General features: G+C 38.3%; 1 protein-coding gene across 2 annotated transcripts in view; it reads left to right on the plus strand.

Moving 5' to 3' along the window:
• Positions 1 to 3,896: 3,896 nt before the first annotated feature.
• The window catches only part of LOC109428473 (46 kDa FK506-binding nuclear protein), a 29,189-nt gene continuing 13,252 nt past the window's right edge, over positions 3,897 to 19,833 (plus strand). The window contains exons 1-2 of one of the 2 annotated variants that reach the window (XM_062844316.1): positions 3,897 to 4,124; positions 4,283 to 4,635. In XM_062844316.1, the coding sequence (XP_062700300.1) occupies positions 4,115 to 4,124; positions 4,283 to 4,635 (363 nt within the window). In that variant the 5' untranslated portion in view covers positions 3,897 to 4,114. The remainder of the gene's footprint in view (positions 4,125 to 4,282; positions 4,636 to 19,833) is intronic. The other variant, XM_062844317.1, reaches the window with a different exon arrangement.

The raw sequence follows: 19,833 nt of genomic DNA on the forward strand, positions 1-19,833 counted from the left end.
CACAACACGCAGGGCAGCTGTCAGAAAACAAGTGATTTGGCAGCGGGAGTGTAGCGTACGCGGCTGAACTAACTGACAGATCCGGGTGAGTGACTTTTGTTTTGAACGTGGAACTCAGTTCGCAGCTGAACTCAGTAGCTATTCGTTAAGTTTTGGGCACACGGAAAAATAAACACTATCGAATCAAGCGTCCGAGGGGCACGAAACTACAAAAACCCAAAATACAAGTTGTTATGACGCAATCCCCTTCGTAAAAATGTCCAATTCAAATAATATTGGCGATCAAATGTGAGGTTAAGTAACGCAAAATTTTCAACTCTGGAAGCAAAAATAATATATTTCTGGCCAATACATTGCATAAAAGTTAGGAGATTCTGCAATAATTTCACTTTTCTTCCAATTGTAGCATTAGTAATTCAATCTAGGGTTCGTAATTTACTGTTTTAGAAAAGCGCCACCTGCGCAATTTAGCTTTGCGTTTGATGGTCAATATTGTATTGTTACATTACAATACAAAAACAATAGAACGTATGGATATACATGCACCACAAAATGTATAGTAAATGAACATTTTACAATATAATCAAGGAATAGAAATAGAAAGAATTCCATCTGTAGTCGTTTTCTACACTGCAAAAACTGCAAACTTTTATTTTATGTGAAGAAGAAGAAGAGTGATAATGTTTTCAAAAATCCCTATCCCTATAATACCCCAGACAGACATGTGATACGAGTGTGATTCCTGTACAACGGTACGCAGTGCCAAGAAAATCCTAACAAGACTGACTTGAACTGAGAGAATTTTCAGTATGGCACTCATTTCAAGCGTAATTGTACAGTGATTCTTGTATCACATGTGTGTCATAAGTATAACACAGAGGAAGATTTTAAAATGCCTCTACAAAATCTAAAACAAAATCTAATTATACCGTCTACCCCCGTTGGTTTGACCTCATCTAATCTGAACACTTTTTAATTTGACCCCCTCTAATCTGCACATCGTTCAAACTAAAAATGGTTCAAGCGTCATTCTGCTCATGGAACGGGGTGAAACGGAACGCAGAATCAAAACAAAACAGCGAAAAGGGTTACCATCAGTGTGTTGTTCGATGCCCACAGGGTTACTAGAAGTTCAAATTAAAAAATGAACCCCGTTGGTTTGCATGAGGTGTCGTTCAAACCAACGGGGGTAGACGGTAAACGGTTTGATGCACGGTGTTATACACCCTGAATCTCCAAATTTGATCTCGGTAAAAGCGAATAACGAACTCAATCGGTAAAGGTTATTTTAGCTGAAATATCGTTAAAATTTGACAGTTCGACGAAAATAACTTGTCAAAAATAACGAAATTCGGTAATTTACGTTCATTACTGATTATCGGCAAACTATTTTGCCACGGCAATCGGCAATCTAATCATGTTGCTGAATTTCGGTAAAGCGCATCTGTCAAACGCGTTGCCGGGTGCCATCTTTAAAAAAAGATTCTCCACTTCCATCGCTGGAATGATTTTCTCGTAAGTAAAGTAATTGAATACGCTTTAAGCTAGTTCTGTGTATACCGTCGGTATACCGTCGACAGTTGGATCGATTTATCTGCACTTGGAGCTCACGCAGTCGAACAGGGTTCATTCACAAATGTCATAACGCCAAAATTGGCCTTTTTTGATACCCACCCACCTCCTCGTTACACTGTTTGTATGGAATTTTTTTTTTGTTCGAGCTGTAACACCATGAAGGACACCCACCCACCCCCTCCAGCGTTATGACATTTGTGAACATGCCCACCGAAATGCCACCTCGAACTGTATCGTACTGTCGGCTGGGAGCAGACCTTCTTACTTTGGTAAACACCTAGCACTGAGCCAAGCGCGCTCCGGAGGATTTTTTTACCAGTTCTGGCCGGATCAACTGGAATACGTACTGAGGAAAACACCTCGGAAAACACCACCGCAAAACTTTTTGTTTTTTTTTTTGCACAGACAATTGACATTAAAACACAAGTTAAAACATGCACGGTAAAAAATTCTATAATGTGGAGATAAAAACACAAAAAAATTGGAAATGCGTATGCTAAAACATACGAGAAACAATAGAATTTAATGTTACCGGAAAATCTAATGTAATTCTGTTGAAGTAGGCAATCGGTAACGGTTGCAACCCTTAGCAACGCCCTTGGTTACATAGTTTGTTAGGAAAATTTCCTAGCCAGTTCTTTTCATGAGCTCAAGCTGTTTGGACGTAATCAATAAACGTTTATTGCAAACAAGTGTGGGCTTCGTGGCCGAGCGGTTAGCGGCAGCAGTCGTTTAGGTGTCTCGTAAGCCTCGGAGTGTGGGTTCGATTCCCGCCTCCAGTCGGGGAAAACTTTTCGTCGAACGGAAAATTCTCCATTGGGCCACTGGGTGTTATATGGTGTTGTCCGTTGTCGTATGTTTGTAATGTTCAGTCTGTAGTGGCCGCAAGGTCGAAGACGGTGTAATTGTCTTTTTTAAGTCTTTTCCTCCAATATCCGTCGTTCTAAATCCTATTCTCAATAGGTTATGGCACAGATAACAGACGTTTATGCTTATATTGGCAATGTGTGTAAAAATGCTCAACAGTCACTTTGTATGTAACGAGCAGCTGAAACTCATGTGGCAATCATTTAGAGATGGCGCAGTGATCGATAGTCAGTGATCGCTTTCAAGATTGCATGCACTACGCAATTTTACATTCAAGATTGTATTCGATCTTGAACGAAAGTGGAACTTTGAACTATTTTTGCATTCAAGTTATATGTAATGTCGCAATCAGTTGAGTAGATGGCGGTAGTGAGCCAACGTATATCGTTTTGAACAACAAGGTGGTTTCGCTGGAAGGGGAATTGGAAACGTGCGTCGTCTGAAGGTCCTCCTCTTTCTCTCTTCTTGGCGTAAAGTCCTCACTGGGACAAAGCCTGCAGGTCGTCTGAAGGTCTGGATCTCGAATTAGGAAGGATTTGGAGCAGCTTGACGTGTGTAGGTGAGTTGCAAAATCAGCAACTAGCAAAGCTGGAAAGGCACGGATCAACCGATTTGAACGATTTGCTGGAGTTCCACGAGTAAATACTCTTTACCTAGGGGCAAGACACTGTGCAAACAAAAGTAACTCTGAGAAATTCTGAGTAACTCTTTTCACCAATGATCGACGAAATTTGTTGAAAAACACCCCTAAAACTGCAAGAAAGGCTAGATATCGGGCAATATTGTTTTGATTTTGCGATGAATCAGACAACACCCAAGCAAAAACGGGAGCAATCCGGAGGAATTCAGAGCAACTCTGTGAAGGAAAATGTACTCTCCAGCACAGTGTCTTGCCCCAAGCTCTTTACTCAGATCTCTGTGAAGTTTCACAGAGATTTGCTCCACGGCTTCACATTGATTTAGTAAAGAGCATTTACTCAACTTTATTCATACGGCCTAATACATTCTTATGTGGACGGAACTTCCTATTGTAAATCAATGGTTCCAACAGAAAATTCAATGGTTCATTTTTTTTCCGGGAATATACTCGGTAATATTATTATTATTAAAACGTGTCAAATAGTCCATTTTACGAGCCGATTTTATGAATGAATTTTGACAGGAGGTAGCGTCCAATAACCCGTGAAAACCAATATCATCATCAACATTGTTGTCACTTCATAAAATTTCTCATTAGCGGGGCTAGACGGTAAAATAGACAAGGAAAAACTTTTTTTCCGTGTTGCACAATTTTGGCGCGCATTCGGCCAAACTTAACGAAACAAAAAAAGTGTTTTCAAAAATTTTGGGGTCACTCACCAGCACTCACGTCCTTTGAGCAACCGTCAGTTTTGCCGCTTTCACGCACACACACTCACCGCACAGTTTTCGTCTTTCTTTTTCGAATTCGTTCGGCTGCTGCGGACTGGAAAACCTTCAAACAAAACGTAAAGTGTGGTCGCCGAGTCAAGATCGAAGAGGAAAAAACCCGCACGCAATTTTCGGATCGGAAGAAAACGCGTTTTTTAGTCGGCAAAACCAAAGTGACACAGCTTCCGGCACAAGTTTCGGTTCCTATTAAGTTTCGTTGTTTGTTTTTTGAATAGTTTATCAACCCGCGGAAAAAGTCAAAATGTTCTGGGGTAAGTTATCCGAGCACACGGGGAGCGAGCGTGTGAGAACGTGTTTGACGACATGAAAATGTGGTCGCCTCCCGGCTGCGGCGCGTCTCGCAAACAAGATGGCTATTACCATCGGACGGGAAAGTGCTAATGTGCTGGAATTTTCATTCTTCCCGCAGGACTCGTGTTGAAAGCGAACAAGAAGTACTCGCAGACGGTGCAGAAGGCGTTCCACCTGAGCCAGGCGGCGCTCGATCTGTCCAAGTGCGGAGATGGCGACGTACAGGTTATGTTAACCTCGGAAGACAGCACCTATCTGCTGTGTACGCTCGGCAAGAAAACGCCACAGGTCGCTCTGGATCTGAACTTCGACGAGGGTGACCAGATCAGCCTGAGCACCAAGGGCGAGGGGGTGGTCCACCTGACCGGCTATCTGGTCCCGAGCGAGGAGGACTTCTTCGGTGGCGACGACGACGAAGAGCTGGAAGAAGAGGAAGAGGTCGAAGATTCCCCGCAGAAGGGAAAGGGCAAGGTGAGTGTTGTTGGAGGGAGGGGAAAGTGAATAACAGGGCTGATACCGAATTGCTTTCTGTGAGGAATCCAAACGAAAAAAATACTTATATGGTAAAAAATATAATTTGGACATGTATGTAATTTGGACATGCACGGCGATGTTTGTCTTGTTCCAGAAAGCTAATAAAAGTAGATACTTCTCAATATCGATTATTGGATCAAACAGACCCTATTCTGATAACATACGTTGAAAATACGCTGAACAATTAAGAATTTACTTCAAAATTATCAAAAATGTAAATTATTTCACTAAAACCACTCTAATGCACAGGTATACACGACGACATACACTTCACAGTCACATACAATATTCACCTCAAAATCGTTGAATTAATAATTGTAAGAATTTTAAATAATAATAATAGTATTTTTCATTGAAAACGGTAGCCTGTTAGTATACATAACTTTTGATCAGGTCAAGGAAGCGCTATTGCAAGGAAGCCTTATTGCAATGAAAAATGTTCAATAAAGCAGCATTAGGCAGCCAATCTCTTAACATTCATCTTGAACGCTTAAAATAGGTGGTGTCCAAAATGCATTACAATTACATTACATTTTCTACTGTAAATATATTTTGGTCATCTGACGAACTACATGGGGATGCTGTGCGATTGCATACTAGGAGGCGTACACTGAACGGCGGCTTGCGGTGAAAATTACTATTCTGAGGGTCAATTTAAATGCACAACGCCACTAAATTTGTGCAGACTGAATTTCGTTTCAATTCAACAGAATTATGTTTTCAATTTTACCATGGACTCGATTTTCAATTAAAAAAAGCTTTTGTTGGCAACCGGATTCGAACCAAGAACCTTGACATCACCAGGCTCGTACGCTACCACTCGGCTATCGAACCGGTTGATGTGAGAAGAAACAAAACGCACACAAGAAGCGTTGGTGGGTCGATGATCATGTTTTGCCATGGTAAATTTAAAAACATGTTTATGCTTGTCATTACTGCAAGCCGCCTTTCAGTGTAGTCTGTGGGTCTGACGATATTTACTCGATTTTAACCCTTATGTGGCCGACATGGTACCCGGGTACCTAGCACCCATTTAAAATACACGGTGTAGAAAAAAGCAAAAAATTTGTCGGGCACATAACGGTTAACAAAAACTATAATAATTATCAAAATAGATTCCTGTTAAGCGGAGAAATTTGATTATTTGCAAGAAACTATTTGTTAATTCATGCTACTTCCATGATTTAGCAGTATTCATGGCTAAACATTGAGATAATTGCCCTTTCCAAATTATATATACCTGAGGGTGTCCAAAACATATAGGGGAATTGGGGGTAATATGAACACCCTAAGCGTTTGTGATCGTTTCCAATAGAATAATGACAAAATCTTTATTTTTCACCCCGTTATATCGTAGATGGCAATATATTCAAAGAGTTCTAGAAGAAAATATTATTTAAAAATACAGTTTTCTCACATTATTTTCGATTACAAAACATGCAAGAAAACAGAGTCATGAAAAATAGTGTGGGTAAAATGAACATTCGATGGGGGTAAAATGAACATGTCTTCAAAATCAAGTTTGAATGTACAATTGCGATATATTCAAGTGTAGGCCAAAAAATTTAATACAAACTTAATATGCTACACTTTTAAAACTTTTGATATATAATTCGGAATGTGCTGGAATAATTATTTGTAAAAAATGTACTAAAACAAGCGATTTTTCGGATAAAAATCTTATTTTATGAGCGCAAAATACTTTTTTCCTAACTTTTTGCTCTAGTTGTGTCAAAATATGTGCTATAGATTTCAATATACCGAGTTTGCACAAAATTTTATAAAAATGGGTAAAGTTTGAAACAGCTGTTCATTTTACCCCCAAGTCGTTCTGGTTTTAAAGTTGTTCTAAAAAATGTTTTGAAAGCGTAACCTTATTTTTTTTAACTGAATATTATCTTTTGGAAGTACATTATTGGAATATGGGTTCACATATGTCATAATTTGCGAAAAATATACGAATTGACCTTAATTCAGATAAGCTCAATTTTACATCAGAGCATATTTTTTGTGTGGTTTTTGATATTTTCGTCATAATCAAGTGGTTTATTCAATTTTTAAGTTCAAAATCAGCAGAAGTATAAAGTTTTAAGTTATCGCACAGAATCCAATCGTTAAAACATGCAGAAATACGCTAATTGCTGTAAAACAACACCCTGTTCATTTTACCCCCCCTGTTCATTTTACCCACAATTCCCCTATTCGGTGTCCAAAATGCAATTCTAACAAGCGATTGGAAATTGTGATTTTCTCAGCTTAAAATACAGGGGATACTCAAAATAACTGGGACAAGTAAAATTTTCACTTTTCAAAAAATGTTCAACTCGCTGTAACTTTTCGAAAAGGGCATCAAATATGCTCAAATTTTTACTGTAAGTTCATCAACTAGTTGTGTATCAGTGGTCAAAATTTGGAAAAGATCGAGCCATTCTACACGAAGTTATAAAAGTTCTAGAAAAAGGTATAATTATCCAATAGCCAACTTTGAGCTGTTATATCTCCGGATTCAATGAACCGAATGCAATGAAATTTTGATCATTAACAGGGTTGTTACGAGCAGCGCGGAAAAAAATCCGCGCCAAATCCGCGCGAACACAATTTGAATCCGCGCCAAATCCGTGCGATTGTGAAAATGAATTCGCGCCAAATCCGCGAGAGTGTGAAAGTAAAGTTTTATTTTTCTACATTACTTATATGCACTTTTAACTGAAATATACTATTTGAGTGCTGGATGGGAACTAAACGGTTGATACGTAAATTAACTCATTTCATCTTAAATATTATAAACTTTTTGCAATTTGCAGACGTTTGTCAGAACTTTATTTTATGTTTTAATTCAGCAATATTTCTTCAAAAAATTTTAGCAAAATCGCTGCAGCAGTTTACAGAGCGTTCTTGGAAAAATCTGTCTGAGCCCGTCATCCAGAAAAATATATTTAAAGACTCGTTGAGAAATTTCAAGGAAAGAAAACATTGAAAAATTAAAATAAAAACTAGCAAAAAATGTATGGAGGTATCCTTAAAAAACCCTTGAACGCTTGAACTAACATGAATTAGACGGGAGGAGTTGCTGAATCTTTTAAATACAGTATTAGATGCAAACTTTTTCGAAATGCTTAAAATAATGAACATGAATTCCATCTACGAGGGCCAACGTCGACTCCACAACATCGCTGGTAACATTGGAGAAGTCCTACGGGACGATCCGGATACCATCAAAACACTGTTCAAGTTTCTCCACGATTGTAACCTGTATGAATTAATTTAACAGCTCTCTCATTCGTTCATTAATTTAGTGTGTTGAACTAACATTAAGTTAAAAAACACAATAATAAAGAATAAAAAAAAAAAAAATGAACATGAATTAGTGGGTATTATGAAAGTAATTCGTAGAAATCAAATTTGAGAAATTTTTAGAAACTGAGAATCTAAGAAAGAAACTGAAAGACAATGTTGCAATTTTATAAAGATTTTCTTGCTAATTTAAAATTCCTTCAGGATTTTTTCTAGGATTTCTCGTTATTTATCCATGCATTCCTTCAAAGATTCTCCAGGGGTTTTCTTCTAAGTTTTCACCTTAAAATTCACACAGGGATTTATATGCATTTTTATAAATTTGCTTCATGATGCCTCGACAGATTTTCCCAAAATGAACTAACGATTTCTACTAGAAATGCCTCTAGAACAATGTGGTGGACCACTCTGAAAATTCCAACGTTAAATCTATTTTTTCGGGAACTCTTCTAGTGGCTTCTGATGGATGGATTACTCCAGCCATGGATTCCCAATAAATATTTGGAATGAAATTCCTAGAAAGAAATGTCTTTGTTTTTTATTTATTTATTTTTGAAAAACTTGTATTTAAAAGATAAATCGTACCACATCCCATGCACGTAACAACAGCGCATTTGTCCCGCTTGTTATGCACTACAGCCAGTGAGGAGAACGACTTTGTAGTTTGGGGCCTGAATACGTTGTCGTTACGCGTATTGATCATATCCGTCATGGAAATCTTGGAGCAAATCCATCTGGGACTTAGTGACGCACCTCCCTGCGACGTAAGAATTTGCGCCACAATGTCCGGGGCACTATGACGCATGATGACCAGGGGCCTACATCGTCGAAACCAAAACATGACGCTGAAAGCGAGCGCCCATCAGCATCGGACGGACGCCGACGACGGGAACATTCAAAACAACATGCATGCGCTTCGCTTCATCCGCCCTTCTTGTCACTTTCTTCGACGCAACGACGGGTGGCGGCTCATTTTCACACCGACTGGGATTCAATTGAAATTTTCAAATTGTCTAAAATGTATGTTGGCTTACCTAATATTTTTATGGGTAATAAACTATTTCAGTAAAATATGCATAGCATACATTAACATTACACAGATTTGACGGTTGTTACACTCATTAATTGAGTTATAACAGAGAAATTCATTCGATGTCGAACGAGCGTGCGTAAGCTTGTGAGTGCGAAACAAAGTGGCATCTGCGACGACGCGGCAGCGTCGGTTCATCGGTGACGATGACAGTCGGGCTGAGCGACTGTTCGGGAAGTTATGACGCATATATGATTTTGGACGTTATGTCACAAAAAATATGCGCCATAAGGTCCCGGACATTATGGCCTCGGATGTTACATCGCGGCGCCACATTTTTATGGGTCTAGTACGTTTGACATAAGGCCGTTTGGCATAAGGACGTTTGGCATAAAGAACACTTGGCATAAAGGACACTTGGCATAAAGAACATTTGGCATAAAGTACGTTTGGCATAAAATGATTTCAGTAAAAAGTGAACTGCATACTTAACGTAAAAGAAGTATACAAAAGAAGGATAATACATTATAATCAGTGCCTTGGATTATCGCAAAATAATCATGAACAATGAAAACGAATTTGTTCCAGTGTAAGCTAATGTTTATTTTTTCGATGTTCACGATACCCACTTCATTGACTACATTAGTGCAGCTGTTTCTCATACTCACAGCATTGGCGGATGAACTTTATTTATTATACGCATGAACACGATTTGAAATGGGAGTCAAAAATACAGCTGTCACAGCTGTTTTGAATTTCAAGGCTGGTTCGCATGAAATTCATTGGTGATTTGATTTTCTTCAGCAAACGTGACTATTTTCACCATAGCAGAAACAGCTTGCCGCGACGGAGCCTCCGGGACTTCCGCGGCAAAATAGTGACCTCACAATCCAGAGCGCAGTGCGAAATGTAGGGAACACAGCAGTGTATGGAATGCATAATGTTAAATATGAGAAAACATAAGAAAAATGACTGTTTACAGTAAGGTAGTATGCATAATCCTATTTATGTCCAGGGAGAAAAGTCGATTTTTTTTAAATTTTGGACTGCATTGAATATGATTATGGGTATTAACTATAATGCATATATGATCGGTCAATCGAATTAGTGGATAAGGCTTTGGTTCGCCAATCCGGAGGCGGGTTAGATTCCCGTACCGCTCAGGAACTTTTCTCAACTTTGAGTACACCTGAAGGATTTCAGTGACTTCTGCGCAATCAAAACCTGCGCTGCAGAGACTTTTCTGTGACATGTGTGTTTCTTGGAAGAATCCTTGCAGGACTTTTTGTAATCCCTGAGTAAACTCCTGACGATACTGCTGGGGGAATCCCTGGAAAGTTTTAAGCGACATTTCTGGACAAATACCAACACAAAATTCGGGCGTAGATTCCTGGTGAAATTCCTAAAGGATTCCTAGGATAAGTCCACAAACAATCGTTGGAGGAAACCCTTGAGGTATTCCGGAGGGAATTTTTGACAACATTTTGGTCGAATCCATGAAGGAATCTAAACGAACACTTTAAAACATCTCTGGAAAAACTCCCAGAGGAATCTTTGGAGATGCCAGTGCCGCGACTGATCAATTATCCAACTACCGAATATTTGAATCAACCGTTGAAAAGGTCGTCGATGGGAAGCGAGTAGAGTGTGACGTCTGTTTCTCTGTGGAAAAGTTGAAATATTTTAAGAGCGTTTCGACACAAAAATATTTCAAGAATTTGGGGAAAAAATATCGATTTATCCGATGCAATTGTAAAACTGTCTATGAAATGCGATCATAATACAAAAATGCCATAACGCGACCCTATTTCAACTGAGCTGCAAAATGAAAAGATGTTGGTATCCCACGTTTGTAAGTTTACGAGTTACATAGTTGTTTTTTCTTGGCTCGATAGTATGCGGCGCACCTGGAAATGATTCACGGCGCATAGTTTGGGAAGTAATGGCTTGGGGTCTCCCGTTGGCCTAGTGGTTAAGGCTATGGATCGCCAATCCAGAGACGGCGGGTTCGATTCCCGTTCCGGTCGGGAAAATTTCTCGACTCCCTGGGCATAGTGTATCATTGTACTTGCCTCACAATATACAAATTTATGCAATGGCAGGCATAGAAAGTCCTTCAATTAATAACTGTGGAAGTGCTCAAAGAACACTAAGTTGAAGCGAGGCAGGTCAAGTCCCAGTGGGGACGTAGAGCCACAAAGAAGAAGAAGGCTTTAGGTATTCGTCCGATTCAGCGATTTCTTCCAGAGTCCTTTAGGAATTATTCCTAAAATTATCTGTGCTAGAGACATTCTTAGGTGCATCCCTGGAAAAGATAATGAAAGGCTTTCTGAAATTTCTGAATAAATTTTTGAAGATACCCCGAGAGCATCTCTGAAGAATTCACTACAGAAATGTCTTGAGCAATCCCTGGAAGGATTCCTGGAAAAATTCCTGGAGCAATTTTCGGAGGAATTCCTAGGGGAATTTCTGATTTATATTTGGAGGAATTCCTGGCGTAATCCCTGGAGAAATTCCTGGTTGAATTTCTAGAGGAATTCTGGGAGAAATCCCTGTAACAGTTTCTGAAGAAATCTCTTGAGGATTCCCTGAAGCATTTTCTGGAGAAATCTCTGGAGGAAATCCTGGAGCAATATCTGGAGAAATCCCTCGATAAATTCCTGAAATAATCTCTGGATGAATTATTCCTGGAGAAATTCTTGGAGGTATCCCTGAAGCAATTCCTGGAGAAATCTCTGGAGTAAATCGTGAAGGAATACCTGTAGGAAACGATTCCCTGAAGGTAGTCCTTAGAGATTTTTTGTCCCTAGATAAATTGCTGAAGAAATCTGTTTGGAAATTCCTAGAAAAAAATCTGAAGGAATCCTTTAAAGAATTTTAAAGAATTCCTAAATTCCTCTGGAAGAATTGGTGTTTCTACAGTATTATTGGGAAGAAATCATGTATTATTAAAGGTACCTTTATTTTTTTGAAATTGTTGACCAAATCAACAAGTCTTTTGAAATTTTAACCCTTTCTTAGCCGCACTACTGCACAGAGAACAGACGTCCAAGCTCATATCGTGCAGTTGTGTAAAGCATTGCAACGGTTGTTTTGAAATAACTGGGAATGTGGCCATTACGCGGCGCTGTCAAATTTCGAATCGGGGTACAAATTTGCCGTTGTTTTACCTTTTGGCGCTAGTGTCACCAAGTATGCACCCTAGTATAGTTGCACCAAGAGAATGTGTTGGTTTCATTTGGAAAACATTAATTGAATTCTTGTTCAACTTGTTTGTTATTGAAAATAATGAAACTAATTATCAATGGGTTGCTCAAATTTTGTTGCTGGAGTAGTGGAATAATCATAAAAATCATGTTATTTAAGCAAATACAGCTCAGAATCTGAGTAGGAAAATTTAAAGGTGCGCTAGTGAAATATTTCTTAAGAAAGCACCATCATGGTGTCGAAACAAGTTTTTGAGTGGGAAAGTCACCGTCGATGTCGCTACTGAGCTTGTTTTTTTCTTTACACAAGATTTGCAAGCAATTTTGTTCGAGCATGTTCGTCTGTTTTTGAACCCTCTAAGTACAGGGGATAGACAAAATGATCGGGACAGGCAAAATTTTCACTTTTCAAAAAATGTTCAACTAGATGAAACTTTTCGAAAAGTGCATCAAATATTCTCAAATTTTTACTGTAAGTTCACCAACTAGTTGTGTATCAGTGGTCAAAATTTAGAAAAGATCGGGATATTCTTAATGATGTTATAAAGATTCTTGAAAAAGGTATAATTATCCGATAGCCAGCTTTGAGCTGGAATATCTCCGGATTCAATGAACCGAGTGCAATGAAATTTTGACCATTTATGACTCATATAATAAGCTATGAAAAACCTTTGACTTAACTTAAAATTCTTAACACGGAAGAAAATTATAACGATTAAAAAGGTAATGGGATGCATATTAAAAATAAACCAGTTTACTGAAAACTAGCAAAATAAATGAAAGCGCTATAACTTTTTCTATTGTTAAAAAATTTAAGTTAAGTCAAACGTTTTTTAGACTTCATTATAAGAGTCATAAATGGTCAAAATTTCATTGCCATCGGTTCATTGAATCTGGAGATATAACAGCTCAAAGTTGGCTATCGGACAATTATACCTTTTTCAAGAATCTTTATAACTTCGTGGAGAATAGTCCGATATTTTTCAAATTTGGACCACTTATAAACAACTTGTTTAAGAACTTACAGTGAAAATTTGAGAATATTTGATGCACTTTTCGAAAAATTACAGCTAGTTGAACATTTTTTGAAGAGTGAAAATTTTGCCTGTTCCGATCATTTTGTCTATTCCCTGTAGAATACCCTCTTCGAATGAATGTAATCAGTTTTATACCTCTTATTTTTGCCCTATTTTGCTTATCCTTTGACAGATACGCGTATTTCGACTACCACTTGTAATCTTCTTCAGTGTAAGTTAACCACTCCTGGAAAAATTAACAATATTTTGTTGTTGAGGCTACTACGCTTTCAGTCAAATCTACTACAATTCATTGTAACTTCAATATTATTTTAGTTAACTTCACAGGTTTTGATGTTTGAATCATAGTTACGGTTATTAATTTTACTATGGAATCGGTCTTGTACCGACTTTTCGAACCCTCTAAACAGAATACCCTCTCAGGAATCTGGAATCGGTAGTTTCCACAACAAAATTTAGTTCAGTGTAGTACAATATTTAATGTGTAAGATCAGCTTGAGAACATGAAAAATTAGTACTAATTACCAAAGTTATAAAACTTTCTGTAAAACGTGTTTCTTCGAACAGGTTTGCCGTGACTATGATTACAGTCTAACGGCTCAATTGAAAGCACAAATCCAACAGAAAACCGTTACTAGAGGACCTTGTGATATCCTTGAACGATCAGAATATTTAAAAAATGTTTTAGGTTTTCAAATGGGGATGATTTAAAAAAAATATTTTTCATTCAAAAAAAAAAATGAGTAAACAAATCATAACCCCTGCCCTTCAGTTCAGAGAGGGTTTGGGCAGCGTTCTGCCAACTCGGTCGAGGCAGGATTCTTGGGAGAACAAGTAAGGGGTCGTTGAAAGATTATGTAACAGTATTTATTGTATTTTGTGTGAAAAATTCTAAGCTTTCCCATACAAGTTACGTAATATTTGAAAAACCTCATCAACACTGATATTCTAAAGAGCTGGAATGATGGGTTGAGCTTGTAGTGATCCCTTGAAGATGGGATGCAAATCATTAACTCGCGATCGCGCATCTTTGGTACTTCAGGAAAGCAGTACACTACATAAACGAATGGATTTTAAAACACATCCGATACATTACAAAAATTTAATGATTTGCTATCCATGTCCGTGGAACCATTCTGAATAGCCACTTAGGAAATACACTGGATTTTATTTCTTTTTATTTATGACTATTCTCATTATTATTATAACTTTTGCCTTTCGCGAAACGCCCTCCCCCTGGATATTCGATCTTGACGCGATGGGAGGGCCTAACCCATTAGCACTTTAGCGCCAGTTCTTTCACCACCGCTTGGACTTTGAGCTAGATATATCTAGTTTACGAGTTGAGCGCAAGTGAAGGAATCGCCGTAAGTGCTAATGGGAACCAAAGGAGTATCCGTCGTGCATTTATCACAAGTCAAAAACAAATTATAATTCAGCTTGCATAGACCTAATCTTTGCATTCTTTGAATTTTCTCAAATTTAACAATAATTGTTAAATTTAACGTAACGCAAGAGTGGGTAGAGGAGGTCTCTGCGTTACACTCATCATTCGTTACTTGAATTCGTTAGTACACAGGACAGGGGACGCTAGGATAAGTTGACTTACAGCCTTACAGATTAGATTCATTACAATTAGAAGATTATGGACTGATTAGGTAAAGATAAAACTGTTGATTATAGGAGTTTGTATTTGTATTTCTTATTTTTATGGGTTTTGTGAATTTATAAAAGTTGACAAATAATCATTATCATTTTCATTTTTGACAAAAATCAGTTGACTGAACTTTTTTGTTTTTATATCTTAGACGGTATTATTTCACTGATAAAAAAAAGCAGCAATTTAGCTAGGACTTAGGACGGTTGACATTGTAAAGGGTTACGATGGATATAATATTACTTTGGACTGAGATGATCACAGATATGCAGAAGACGACTAGCGAAATTAGAAACACAATTTGTTACATTATTGACTATATTTTGACAAATAGGGTTTGACAAATTTCTTTACAATATCGAATGGAAGCTCAAAAAGTGTTATCTAACACTAATATGAGAGTTATTTGGAGATGATGCTGGTGCTGTCAATGACTAACATCGGTTATTGACACTATTGGTAATCAGCTTGAAATAATTTTCAGAATGTATTATAAAATAACTGAGGATATTATCTGATTATTGTTTGGGGAAGCTGTCAGAAAAACTAGTTGCCCATATCGGCTAAAAACGCTAGTTCTGGTAGCTGTCTTCGAATGATTTTCAGAAATATCAAATCTTTAAAAATTAGCTACGACACATTTTTTTTTTCTTTTCGCTCTTTGTATATTTCTTAAGAATAGTACTCTGAAGGCGTTAACATAGACATAGACACCCTTTTTTATCTCTGAATGTTGTCCAGTGACCTCGGAGATTTTCGATTATTGAAATATTGTTCAATTATCAAATCATCTTTGGAGCTTCCATTCGATCAAAACACTAGTGCGATGGGAAAAGTTAAAAACAGTATTTTAAAAAACTACTACGACCTAATGCTAATAACTACACACTTTGCTCAAGTTGACGACATCGTCTAGTCCATCGTGAGTATTAGTCCTAGTAGGGGGAAAGTTGGGAAAGGGTCCAGGCTTTGCTATCAGCTGTCCTGCAGCTCCACCTGGTCACTCTTCAAAAAAAAAAAAAAAAAAAAAAAAATGAGTAAACAAATCATAACACTGATATGATTTTTTTTGAAAAATGTTGATCGTTCAATAATAAGACACATGAATAGTGAAAACTAAAAAAAATATAGTTTTTGTAAAAAAAAAAAAACATAATTGCGAGATAATAGCGTTTAAAGTTTCAAGTTTGCACTGTGTGCCCGTAAGGAAGCGAGACGCTAAACGCTATATCTTTGCTTGTACTGCTTGGATCTATATGAAAATTTGATACAGCATTATTAAAAAACCATATTTCAGGATAAATAAATAAAAACAAAATCAATTTTGTGCTCGACCTCAACAAATATATGTAACCCCTTAAACATTATAATTTAGATATTTCCTTGGGTTTCTAGAAAAAAATATGTAACTGAAAATTTTTCACGATTTTCTTTTAAAAATTGAACCAGAACGACGATGGTTAATTTTGAAAATGTGTTGGTGCGCCGCGACATTTTTGAAAAAAAAAAACAGCAAAAGGCGCCGCGACAGCTAAAAGTTTGAGAGCCTCTGCCTTAAGCCATTTCTGGATGGATCCCTGGATAAATTCCTGGAGATATCCCCAAAGGAATTCTGGGAGGAATCCTTTGAATTTTTTTTTGCAGAGATCCTTCGATGAATTCTTGGAAGAACTCCTGGAATCTCTGGAGAAATTCCAGGAATCTGAGAAATCTCTTGAGGAATTCTTGAATGAATCCCAGATGGAATTTGTGACGATAACCCAGGAGGAACCTTTGAAGAAATCGCAGAAGGAATTCTTAGAGGAATTCTGAAAGAATCCTAAGAAGAGTCCGCGGGAGAACTCCTGAAGGAATGCACGTCTGCAGTAGTTTCTTGACGGAATATTGGAGGAATCCTTGGATGGACTCCTTAAGGATTTGTTTTGTACAAAATTTCAAGGAATATCTGGATAAATGTTTGAATAATCTATGATATAAATTTCTGAAAGAATTTCTGGAAGAAAGTCCTGCAAAAATACTTCGATTAATTCCAGATGGGTCTGCAGTTAGCCTAGTGGTTAAGGCAATGGATAGCCAATCCGGAGACGGCGGGTTCGATTCCCGTTCCGGTCGTGAAATTTTTCTCGAATCCTTGGGCATAGTGTATCATTGTGCTTGCCTCACAATATACAAATTCATGCAATGGCAGGCAAAGAAAGCCCTCCAATTAAGAATTGTGGAAGTGCTCAAAGAAAACTAAGTTGGAGAGAGGCAGGCCAAGTTCCAGTGGGAACGTAGAGCCATACAGAAGAGGAAGAATTGCAGATGGAACTATTGTAGCAATCTCTAGCCGAATTCTTGTGGGAATATATGGAGAAATCCTTGAAGAAATCTCTAAAAGAATACTTGCAGAGATACCTTAAACGATCTCTGGTGAAATACCTTTTGATGTCCCTTGAGAAATTTCTGAAGGTGTCCCTGGAGGAGTTCATAAATAAATCTCCGTTTTTTTTTTTTAGCTAATACATTCTATACCAGCATATGATTCTAGGAAGTCCTTCCTAGAAACCCTACCGGAATTGGTTCCATGAATAAAAATCACAAAATTTAGCCATTAAACCTTGCATTAAACCATTGTTATTTGGTAAAATTCTATAACAAGATTAAAGTGGTGCTCTTAGAGAAGTACTCAGTGTAATTTCTTGTGGTTTTCGAGTCAAAAAAACGGCACGCCCCTCCCCCTTTGGCTACGTCCATAGCACCCCATAGACTACCTTTATGTCATTGGAAGATAAATTAAAATAAGAATCAATTGAAACGCAGTGCAGCACTGGTTCAGATAAGACATGATAGGGCCCATATAGCCGAGGCGGTAAACGCACGGGTATTCAGCATGACCATGCTGAGGGTGACGGGTTCGATTCCCGGTCGGTCCAGGATCTTTTCGTAAAGGAAATTTCCTTGACTTCCTGGGGCATAGAGTATCTTCGTGCCTGCCACACGATATACACATGCAAAATGGTCATTGGCAGAGGAAGCTCTCAGTTAATAACTGTGGAAGTGCTCATAGAACACTAGGATGAGAAGCAGGCTTTGTCCCAGTGAGGACGTTACGCCAAGAAGAGGAGAGAGGAGATGATCAAAGTCCTTAACCTTCCGTAACTCGCGCGGTTGGCCACTACCGTTAGCACCACGCTAATGCTAAGTACGAAGGTTAACCAAAGGACAACGTGGTGAAGCGTTGATCCGGAGTCCGGAAAAGGCAATGTGGTATCAAGGACCTCAACAAGGAGCAACTTGCTGGCAACGTTCGGACTTCGGAGAAGGCACAAGAAATCAAAGCCTTGAACGGAGTTCAAATTCTGCGCAATCTTCCGAAAAACTTCCTGCTCCAGTGAAGGGGGGGGGGGGGGGGGGGCGGTGGGCTAACATACCCCCATTCTCCCCATAAAACAACGTTTCTCTAAAAATTTCTGTTTAAACTTTTCATTCCAATCTTCCGGGCTAAAGCACTGTTTTCAATCCGGGAAAGGATATCCATTACAAATGTTATTTAGATTCCTACTTCTGACTGCAGGGTTGATTCTTCACTTGTGACTCCGTATCAATGATTCCAGCGCTGGTTAGTGTTCATAAACCACCATAATGCTATGTAAAATACCAAAGTGTAAGTAGATGCACCCCATTAATAATTTTCCTAAATATCAAATAAATGCTAAGGAGAGCTAAGATCGACTGTCTTATTAACAGCACGCATCCATCCCTGTCGGATCTTCCGGTGTAGTGGAAATTATTCTAATCGTTTGAACAGTCGTACCTACGATTGATGCACCGAAACGTATCGGAATTCCACACAAACATTAACCAATCATTTCGCCAACTAAAACGAATCAAAATAATGAATTATGTACCCGATTTTATTGGTCACGTACCTGACGATTAGTTAGATCACCTCCAACATCCCAACATCCGTCCGTTCCGGCCAATTTATGGGTCGATTCGGTGGGGGAGGGAAAAACGAATGGGGTGCATCACCACGAATTTCCACTGATTTTAGAGCGGAATTTGGTAACTGGTGGTACATACCTTTTTAGAGTTATGGTGGATTTTACACGCCAGCCGCCAGCGCTGTTGTCATTGATGTTGGCCACTCTGCGAAAGCTGAACTATTTTAGTTTCCGGGAGAAGTAAAATCTAATAAACATCCATTGGCGTGAAGATTGCCGCCGCTCAAACCACACTCAAATGCTGCGATGGATGATCTTCACGGAACGAGAATGAAGTTCAATGTTTACATTATCGAAACTCATAATGAACATGACTTTGAGCTCAAAGATGAACATTGACATGGGTTGAAAATCAAAAGGGCACCTTCTCAAATTCATTGGTTGTCGTGTGCTGTCAGTTTTAGCTTCTTCAGCAATGCATGGTTTATCACTGTTGAGTAGGCCGAAAATCGTAATATTTGATCTTAATGAAAATGAATATTAACAAGACTGATTATAATGCACTAACTTTTATGGATATAATATGCAGACAAGGATGATTTGCTGGAAAAAAACATTACCGGAATCTAAATTGCTGTGAAGAACAGCCTATATACAAAAGAAGGAACATTCCCCATCCGAAAAAAAATCAAATTCATGAAAGCAAAAGGTTATTTCGAAAATAAGAGATCCAATATAATGCACCAACAACAAGTTTGCCTTTTTTTTCTCCAAAGGGAAAATATATTTCACATATTTTTCTCCAAAGGGAACATTCCACATTTTTTCTCCAAAGGGAAAATATATTTCACATATTCTTTACGCCAAACGTCCTTTATGCCAAACGTCCCTTATGCCAAATGTCCTTTATGCCAAACGTCCTTTATGACAAATGTCCTTTATGCCAAACGTCCTTATGCCAAATGTCCTTATGCCAAACGGCCTT

This window comes from Aedes albopictus, chromosome 1 (genome assembly GCF_035046485.1).
Source record: "Aedes albopictus strain Foshan chromosome 1, AalbF5, whole genome shotgun sequence".
Lineage (NCBI taxonomy): Eukaryota > Metazoa > Arthropoda > Insecta > Diptera > Culicidae > Aedes > Aedes albopictus.